Source organism: Limulus polyphemus, unplaced genomic scaffold, assembly GCF_000517525.1.
Source record: "Limulus polyphemus unplaced genomic scaffold, Limulus_polyphemus-2.1.2 Scaffold20, whole genome shotgun sequence".
In the NCBI taxonomy this organism is placed as follows: domain Eukaryota; kingdom Metazoa; phylum Arthropoda; class Merostomata; order Xiphosura; family Limulidae; genus Limulus; species Limulus polyphemus.
This window is the reverse complement of record NW_013665630.1, coordinates 1586338-1596618: the sequence shown is the minus strand read 5'-3', so window position 1 is coordinate 1596618 and position 10281 is coordinate 1586338. Positions and strand designations below refer to the sequence as shown.

At 35.5% G+C, this 10281-nt stretch overlaps 1 protein-coding gene across 6 annotated transcripts in view; it reads left to right on the top strand.

Moving 5' to 3' along the window:
• Nucleotides 1-10281, top strand: part of LOC106458064 (histone acetyltransferase KAT6B-like) — a 72575-nt gene that overhangs the window by 33449 nt on the left and 28845 nt on the right. For 5 of the 6 annotated variants that reach the window (XM_022384371.1, XM_022384360.1, XM_022384352.1 and 2 more), the window contains exon 9: nt 7271-7368. In XM_022384371.1, the coding sequence (XP_022240079.1) occupies nt 7271-7368 (98 nt within the window). Of the gene's footprint in view, nt 1-7270; nt 7369-7394; nt 8860-10281 lie in introns of those variants that run through there. The other variant, XM_022384378.1, reaches the window with a different exon arrangement.

Below are 10281 nucleotides of genomic sequence, written 5' to 3'. Positions count from 1 at the left end.
ATTACTCAATTTCTTAATTTAAAAGTAAATATTAAAGAACACAGATAAACATCAGTTTTTGTATGTGTCACGTGGTATGTTGAATGCAGCACTGGTTCAAATTAGATGTTTGTGATGTCAAAATACTAAGTCTGTAGTTTTGTACGACAAGCTAGAATATAAAATAAGAACATCTTATCTTTTCTATTTATTAAGATATCACTCATGTAATAAATCCAATACAATGGCACCCTGCCCACCTCTTTCCATTTTTGGAAACACTCCCTTATATACACTTCTATATATGACATGAATAACCAATCGGAAACTCGGAATGTGACCCTAGTGGCTTTCTCGGTCATTTTAATGAGCTTGGATGCTATTTCTTTCTTTTGAACCAATATTTCAAGGAGGCAGATTGTGTCATTAGTCTGCTCGAAATTTCATAATTTTTTATACTAAAATACATCTTAGTTACTTAGCTTCATAAATTATAATGGAATTCTATGGTATTGATGTAGTAATTTATGATTTTATTTTTGGTTACTCAAATGTATGTATATATATATAAAACCAAAAAAAAATTTTTTGTTTCATATCCTCAACTTGCAAAATTTTTAAAGGCTGAGCAACCTATGTCAGGCATGAACTGAGTACAAAGGTTGTAACTAGAAGAGATAATTGTTTGCTTTACTTCTTTAGTTACTGTTCTATGTTTTAAGAAAAATAAGTTTAAGAACTTATTTTAAAATAGCAATAATCTATATACATATATATAATGTATAATAACAGAAATGTGACTGTATTTTACAAAATACTATTCTTCTAAAACACAGCCAAGACAAGTTACTTTGTACAGACCATAGGTCAATTTTATGTTATTGGATACGGTAACATGAGTGCACATGTGCCGCATCATTGTAACTTCTGTATTGTTAGTCAGGCATGGCTGAAAGGTCCATATAATAAAAATAATAAATATATATATATAGAAATGTATCGGTCAAATCTACCAAACTTGTACAGAGATTCATCACTGAAAATAACAGATAAAATATAAAGTTTTTTCATAAGAAATGTTTGATAACTATCTGAACATTATAAAGATTTTGCATGTGAAATTCGAAAATTTTCTGATTCATGAAAGTATTTTTAATCTTAAAATGAAAAGTACTTTGCATGTTAGATAGGCAACATGCGAAAAGAAAAAGAGGCATGAGAAAAACATTGCTTTACAAACCTTAAGACTTAATAAAAAAGAAATTGATACTTTGCATATGAAAGCATTGTAATGTTTGCTGATAATGTAACAAATTTCGTTAACATTTGCTTACTAATTTATAAGTTATAGCATGAAAACTTTAACAAGCACAAAATGGTTAAGAGGTCGGTTCCAGTGACTAATCCCGTGCTGAAAGAGTTAAGTGTCTATGAAGTGGAATATTGTATTTAGTCTCCTTTTTTTTTTCTCTTCTTCTTCTTCTTCATTACTCATGTGGCCAGTGATTTCTTCTCGTTTTTAATCTAACAATGTTGCTGAGGAAGAATACAATCAAGGAGAAGACCATTTGGACTCTCTTTTTGTGGCTCCTCCTTACATTGGTCTGTCACACTCTACACCTCTTCAGGAGATTTCACCTTCCACATCTTTTTTCTTTTTTTACAGCTGATTACTCAGGTCAGTGCATATTCAGTTTTTTCTGTATGGCTGAGATGCTGGTGATTTTGCTACTTTTCTTTTTCCTGCTCCTGTTGTTGTGCCTCCACATCGTTCACTTTGGTGGAGGTTTGTTCTCCTCCTTTCTTCCTATTGCTTCCAGATCTCCCAGTGGATTGGTGGTAAGTTTTTTTACTTGCACACTTTGCACTTGGTTGAGATACCCATGGTAGGCGTGGTTCAGATGCTCTTTGTGTGGCTTTGTCCTTTACACATGGGAGAATTAAGTATTTCATATCATCAATGCTCAGACTTTGGTAAGTTAGATATTCATGTATCCTTTGTCATCTAAGTTAATTTAGAATCTAAGTAATTTTAGTCGGTTTATAAGTTCATTATTATGAAGTACTTTGTAGACTTATAATCCTCATTTTCATCAATGTGAGGCTTATTATTTTTGCATTGCTACATAGGTGATGTGTTTGTTTCTTTCTCATTTGTAGGGCTGAGCTTTGCTTCAGCAAAATTTCCTACATTCTTGATATTAGAATCCAATTTTCTCCTTGTACTCTACAATTCAGGGTTCCTCCTCACGGTACCCACATTGTTGATAGTTATTTTTAGCTAGAAGTCAATTGTTCCAATTTAGGGCCCTACCATTTGTACTAACATTCTCATACTTATTGTGGTTTGTCGAGCTTTACCCCACTTCCTTCTTCTCCTCTGGGAGAGGGTACTTAGTGTACACTCTGACAACTCCACAGTGGTCACTTATTTTACCAAACAAGGGGGGGGTGCCAGACCCAGGTCTGTGCCTTCAGACCCTGAATCTTCTTTTCTGCTCCCACAGTCACCACATGGTGCCTTGCCATGTTCTTGGCACCCTGAATCTGGTTATGAATCATTTATCTCGACTCAACAAGATTCTCCCCACAGAGTGGTCCCTTAATCTACAGGTCTTTCATTGGATGTGTTCTCAGCTGGGAACATCTCATATTCATGCTTTTGCCACCCCCTGGAACATCAAACTTCCTTCCTTTTGGTCTTCCATTCCATACCTGCTATCTATGGGAGTAGATGTATTCAGTCAAGATTAGAGGAGTCATCACATCTATGCTTACCCTCCCAATCAACTCTTCCCCAGAGTTCTATCCCTAATCCAAGCCAGTCAGTGTCTAGTTGTCCTGGTAGCTCCATATTGGCTGGCAAAACCATGGTTCCCACTGCTCTGACCTTTACTTGTACAACCTCCTTGACCCTTACCTCTGTCTCGATCTTCACTCCATCAACCTCTGTCGAACATTGTTCATCCAGACATCATCACACTCAGTCTTCATGCATGGCTTTTGTCAGGTCCATTGCCTCAGCCCAGGGACTGACTGCATGTGTTATATCTTTCCTTTCCCAATCCATCATACTTTCTTCTATGTCCATTTACCAAAGGTGATGGTCTACTCTTCTGTGGCTTCCATCCTTCCCACCCTTCTGCTCCTCATCTTTCCCAATTCTTCATCTCATTGTTTAACAAGGCTTGTTCGATTTAACCGTGTCTAGCTATTGAGCGACCTTGTCAAACACCTTCCGTTTTTCAAGTTTTGTAAGGGTTTGTCATCTCCTGTTATTTCCCTCCTTTTCCTGTCCTTTTGGATCCTGCATCCTCCACGTTCCTTTAATTTACCTAATTGGGATCTCAGTGTGGTCCCTTATGACCTTTCCCATCTTCCCTTTCAACCTTTATTGATGTGTTCCATATACCATCTCTCCCTCAAAACCCATTTCCTTCTCCTCTTCCCTTGTGGATGTTATCGAGCAGATATTTTGACATTAATGTTACCAGAATCCTCTACCATTCTACTTATGTCATCCTATATGCAGACTTGTTCCTTCTTCCTACGGCTGTTTGGCTTTCACACCCATTTCCTTACCTTCCATCTCCCACCTGTTCTCCCATTCTGATCCAGATCGGCTTCTTTGTCCAGTTTGCTCCTTACAATGTTATGTGACACGTACTGCCTCTTTTTGGAGCTAACATTAACCATCCATTGGATGAGATCGTTCAGGCCAGAATATAGACCACTCCCAATACCATCATTGCTCCTTATCTTTACGATATGGTTGTACCTTCCTCAGGTTGATATCATCTATCTCCCATGGTGATTCTACACACGTCTGTTTGCCTTTGATTTGGGTAAGTCTTATCCCATCATTTTGTTTGTTTTCATTTCAGAGGCCCTCTCTCTCTCTCTTTGTTTTTTTTACCACTGCTGATGGGATCCCACTCTGTTGCAAGTGTTGCCTGGTCAGGTATGCTTTGCCTCAAACCTGCACTATTTACTGGTTGTGCTGTAATATTCAGAGTAGAGATGGGATGTTCCACAAGACCACTGGTATGTGCAGTATTATATTCATATGTTTTTTCAATATCCATAAGTTTCATTTGTTGTGGACTGTCACTCATTGACTTTCACGAGTAAAGCAGAAAGGGATTTCCACCTATCCCTGCCAAACCCTTGATTTAATTTTATCGAGGATGGTCTGCTTTTCAAAATATTGAACTGTGGACACCCATTACACTTTCTCCAGTGTGACATTTTTCTGGACTCCACACTGCATTTACTTCCCCCTTTTATCTCTGAGTGGAGCAAGGGAAGTCTTACCATTTCTCAATCACTGGGGTGGTGGAACATAGAGGCTTCCTGAGTGCATTGTAGACATTTAATTTACCATTTATCCACTCAGTGAGAAGAGAGCAAAGCCCAGTCTCTCCTTTCATTTCTCCTGGATGCTCATTCCCAGGTGGATAATTGTCAGTTGGAGCAGGACCAGCCTACACAGGATCCTCCTTGTAATACCAGGTTCAGTATGACACTGCCCTGTTCCTACAGTTGTGTGCAGTAGAGCCTCCCCTTCTTGTTGATTCCAGTTGCAGGTGTTTCTTTTTCTTCGTAATTTCAGTTGCTTGATGTATGATACTGTTTACTTACAGTTGGGGTTCATGTATATGTATAACACGGTCCACATGCCCTAACCACAATGTTTATGTTACTCTGTATTCTTACATTTTCTTACACTGAAAATGTATTTCTGATAGGTATTTACCTCATCTCACACAAAACTGTCTCAATCTTCTTTCTGTCCCCTAAGCATTGCTAAGAAAAATTTCACTCTCAGTGCACCAGTCTGTATACCACACCAATTTCGTGCCACTATTGAACATGTACATATCAGATGACTACTCTCCACCAAGAGTATTGTGCCACCTAGTTAGCTTCCTCTGCTATTCCCACTCAATCCTCACTTTTGAAAATTGGCAAGATCTAAAAGAATAACATCAGCAGTGGGGAGGAAGGGCGGGAAGTATGTTTGTATAGATAAGTACCTATCAGAAATACATTTTCAGTGTAAGAAGATGTTAACTTCCAATATGGTCTTACCTCTTTTTCACACAAATCTAAATCACCCTTCTTTTTCTTTTTCTAGAATGACTGCAAATTGTAACATGAAACAATAATTGTTTATCCTAAATAGCTTAACAGGAGCAGCTCAGTTGCCGTTTTCTGAATCACAGATAAAACTGAGTTGCCATCAATCACAATAAAATGGTAATTTTCATCATTCGCATAGAGCTATAGTTATATATATGCGACTAACAGATATATCTGTTATCCGCAGTTAATGGGTTAAAACTCATAACACTATACATCTCTTTATACTTAATTTTATTGTTTTTTGAACTGTCTTACTAATAATCCCACCACACAAGTTGTAAATCACTCAATGAACATGTAGCTCACACTACTGTATTGAATTATATAGTGCACGAGATGCTCATGAGCTTACCTCGTGAAGAATTTTTAATTCATTTTTTTTATTATCTATTATCTAGCCTAATCTAACCAAATAAGTTTCTAATTCTTACATTTAGATTACTTTTATAACAATAAATAGAGAATACATTCAAAAAACAAATATAGTACTTACCTGGGTCATTCTCTTTCTTTCTTTCTTTCTTTTTTTTTGCTGTCAACTGTTGATGAAACTTACTTAAGCCTACCTTTTTATATACTAATGATACTACTACTGCAACACTAAATTTTTATTTGATTAAATAATGCTCATAAGAATGCAGAATAATAACTTGCACAAAGCAAACAATGTTTTATAAGTCATAACTTATCTGCTTTTCTAACTATATGATAAGAGTCTTTTAAAATTCAGCTAAGCTTGTTGATGTGAATATTGTGAGAAAAAAGTTTCAAATTGAAGGCAAAATAGACAATTCTCTGTACAGAAAACAATGTAATATAATATGCCATTTGATTGATTGAAACTTTGGCTTTCTGTTGGTTATAGATAGTATAGTATAAAATAAAATTTGTGAAAGAGATAATGTTAGAGGTGGGCATAGCAAGTGGGTCTGATTTTCTAGCTTATGGCTCCATAAACAAATAAGATTGAAGGCTATAAAAATTGTGCTCTGCCTTAATAATAATTATTTTATAATGAATAATTTACATTAAATTCCATACATCTAAGAAGAGGGGTAAATATATTGGAGAAGAGGGAAGACCTAGAGAACAAATGTCATAATTCTCATACTAATGGAGATTGGGGACTTTTCCAAATATTTCCTTATAAAATTAAGAATTTAAAGCTTTATATAGTATAAAAATTTGATTTATTAATTATGTTTTGATTAAATGTTTATTGGTATACAATGATAATAAAGTAGTTTTATTAAATTGTGAATGCAACTCTCTAAAAAAAAAGTCATGACATATAAACTTTGACCTACCTGCAGCAAGAAGGTTAAGGATCAGATGGGATAATTAATGTGTAAATTCAATACAGTAAGCATCATGTACAATTAACTGATATAATTTTCAGTTCAACCCCAAACTGTCAGTCAGTAATCTCTGTATAACTCATTTGTAAATTTTTCTTTTCCTTACTAAAACTTGTAATTTCAGTGAAGAAAAGAATCCATGAATGACCTAGAAACTTAATATATTATTCAGTTAGCTACTTCCTGTGGAATTGGCTACAGTTTCACCAAATGACTGCTCTTCAGCACTGTTTGAGAGAGCAAACTAAAAAATACAGTAGGATGACATTTTGTGGTAAAATGCACACAATTTATTGGAGTTGATATAAAGTTCTTTACATCAAATCCTGCAATTTGCTGTACATCCCATCAATCAGTTTGGGGTGAACATTTATTCCCATGATTTGTGTGTTTGTTTTATTATTGATAAAGGTTTTGGTTTCTTTGAAACTGGTGAATAAGCACATTATGTAAATGTTATATATATACCAGCAAATAATATGCACATTTGGTATACACAATATTTATTTCTAATATTGTTTTTATGTAATTAGAAGAAGAAAAAATTACAAAGATGTGCATCTTCTCTGGAGCAATGTTATAGGAAAAAATCTAATACTCTGTTTATTTATGTTTCTTTAACCAACTTAACTCATTTGTTAGTAAAGGGCACGTAATGGAAACAGTCCGACATGAATGAATTGTTCAATAAATGTAAAATTTTTATCTCTCTGTGCTTATTTTGCTTGCTAAAATTGGTAGTAGTATGTATGTTCGTGTGTTTATTAAAATGTTCTTTGGATTTCTAGGAATTCACGAAGGAAATCAGCACCACAGTACCTGGTAAGGAAGGGGAAGTCTAGGAGTCGAAGATCCGAGTCACCAGATGAAAGCATGGACTATAATGGTAACTCATTTCTTTCTTCTGGGAAGCATAGCAGTGTGCAGGGGGAGAGTAGCAAGGTACACTGTGGTGACATCGAGGAAACTAGATCTGAGCCATTTGTGAAGAATTCCATTGGCTTACTAGACGGTTTAAGCCAGTTTTTCACTCCAACCAATAAACGCAAGTCTCGTGTTGCAAAGAGTTCAGTGGCACAGCCTTCAGCATCATCACCTGGACTCTGCTCAGCCTTACCAAGGCAGCTCTGTGAACTTGAAAAGTTACACCTACACAATGATTTTGATCTAGCAAGTAAAGCTCTTTGTAACTTGCGGAGCTCTGAATCCAGCCTATACAAAGATGCAAGCAAACAAAAGGTTGAGGATACAAAGAAACCAAAAAGTAGGTCAGCCAGATTGGCATTAAATATAATTTCATCACGTACATGTTCGTCTGATTCAAGTACTTCACTCAGGAGAAAGTTTGTAGCAGCTCCTAGTCAGATCAAACACACACAAACCAATGGTAGGACCACAAGATCTGTTCAGAGACCACCAGAGTTTGAATCTGTACAAACTGACGCTACCCACTCTGCTATGAAAAATCAACAAAGCATTATACAACATTTTGAATTTCACAGTGAACAAAGTAAGAATAATAGACAGCTCAGACCTCGTGTGAACAAGGTGCAGACAAGAAGAAGTTCTAGACAAATTAGATGCCATGATCACCAAGGTGAGAGAATGATTACCAGACAGCTGAGCTGTCGTAGTTTATGGGAAGAAAAATATAATCCATACTTAGAGCAGCAATCAGAACCCCTACAGAAAAGAGATAGAGAAAGGAAAATGACAACAGATAATGTAGGTTCACAGACAACTAAATTTGCATCACGAAGTAATAAGAGACAAGTTCATATGTTGCCTGCTAAGAATCTTTATACAGTCAAAATGGAACCTGAAGATGTTTCGTTCACTCTAATATCCAAGGTTCCACGTGTCTCTCCCCCAGAAACAAGAAATAGAAGGTCAGGTTCAACTTCTTCTGTTTCCTTAAATGATATGGATGGCAAAATAACTTATTCTGAGAGCAAGAATTTAATAAAGCCTTGTTCTGACAGTGTGGGTGTTGACAAACTTTGTTTCAACAGCAGGGATGATAGCACTGATGGTTCCAGTAGGTTTTGTGGTGAGAAAGATGATGCCAACATTTTGGAATTTTACAAGGAGGACTTGAACAGTTTTATTTCTGAAAAGACTGATCCGAGCAGTGTAGAAGAGACCGGAGCTGATTCCAACAACTTGAAAAAGGATAATTTCAACTGTCTGAAAGGTAACAAGAATAATCCCAAGATTATAGATGCTTGCAACAGCTTTGATGGAAGTAAAATTGATTCCAAAACTATGGAAGGAGGAAAGATTGATTCAAACAGCTTGGAATTAGACAAAACTGATTCCAATAGCTTAGATGGAGACAAAGAGGATTCCAATAGCAGGAATTGCAGTAAGACTGCTGGTAAGCTGATTTTCCATCTTCATTGGGCCACTGAACCAGTTAGTGCAGCTGATATTAATGAACCACTGAACAAGGCTAGATTGCTGTGCCACATCTACACCTCCTTATTCTTCTTTTTGCTAGCCAGCTCACCTGCTTGCTTCCCTTGTTTGTTTGGCATGACAATGAGCAGGAAGTTTAGGCTACCTGAGATATAGTTTTTTTTTAGATTGCTTTCCATGACACTGCATGTCTGCTTTTAGTATGTGCACACTTCAACTTTTGAGAATTTTATTTTCAGCAAGTTTTATTTTACAGTTTGTTTGTTTCCATGCATTTTGGAGCCATTTTACATAAATACTTGCCCAGACCGAAAGTGATTGTTTTGAAGTTTAAAGTAGTAGGTAGCAAGTGCAGTATGGTGAAAGGGATTGTTTTTTTTTTCTGCTTTGATATTTTTATGAATTAACTTGAATTTGTTTTAATATTTGTACTTTGAAATATTTTGAGATATTGTACAGATCATTTAGAAATTCTGTAGAAGTCCTCCAAAGAGAATGAAAGAACTTGTACTGCTAGTACTAAACTGGATTATGGAAGCCTGAATTTAGTATATAGTTATTCTTTTAGTAATGTTTGTTGGCATTAATTTTTAGATAATAGGATTTAGCCTCTAACATAGCTATAGCTAGTAGTTTAAAAATAGTACTAAAACCATAAAACAATAAAAAAAACTTGAAATATGAGATATTTACAAATAGAAGGAAATTATCTTTAAAACAATTTTTCATTCAGTGCTATAGCTAACGGAGTTAAGACTAGAGTATTTGTACATAGAGAGAGTGTGTGTGTGTGTTTTCTGTCCATTATAGTAAGACTGAAATTAACTTGCTAACATAAACTGTAATTACTCAGTATATGACAAGAGATCTTCAATATCAGTAAGTTAGAAAAGCACTTGGGAACCAGGCAAAAACATTTTCACCTCCTGTACTAAGTCTAGCTGCGAAATCTACTATTCCAAAGTGAATTTCATATTCATGTTAGCAATATTTTTGTAATTTATCTTGTAAAAATAATTTTTGATAAAACAGGTACTGAAGTTGTGAACATTTTATTCTGCTGAATTACAGATATCAGTGTTATGCAATATGTTAGTTGGGAATTTGGCTTTCAGTACAAAATTCATTTCTAACTAGTATTAGGTCGTCAAGAAATTAATGTAATGTTTTAGAACAAAAAAACGTACATCACATATAATAGTTAAACGAACCACCTAAATGTTACATTAGTGTAGCCTATATAATGTGTAAAGTTTAGTATACTCTAATCCCTTATAGTGATGGCACATGAAAAGACATACATTCAGCATGAAAACAAGAAGGGAAACAATGCCTTTGTAGCCACAAAGAATATCAAAGCAAATTTCATTCAGGTGACTTT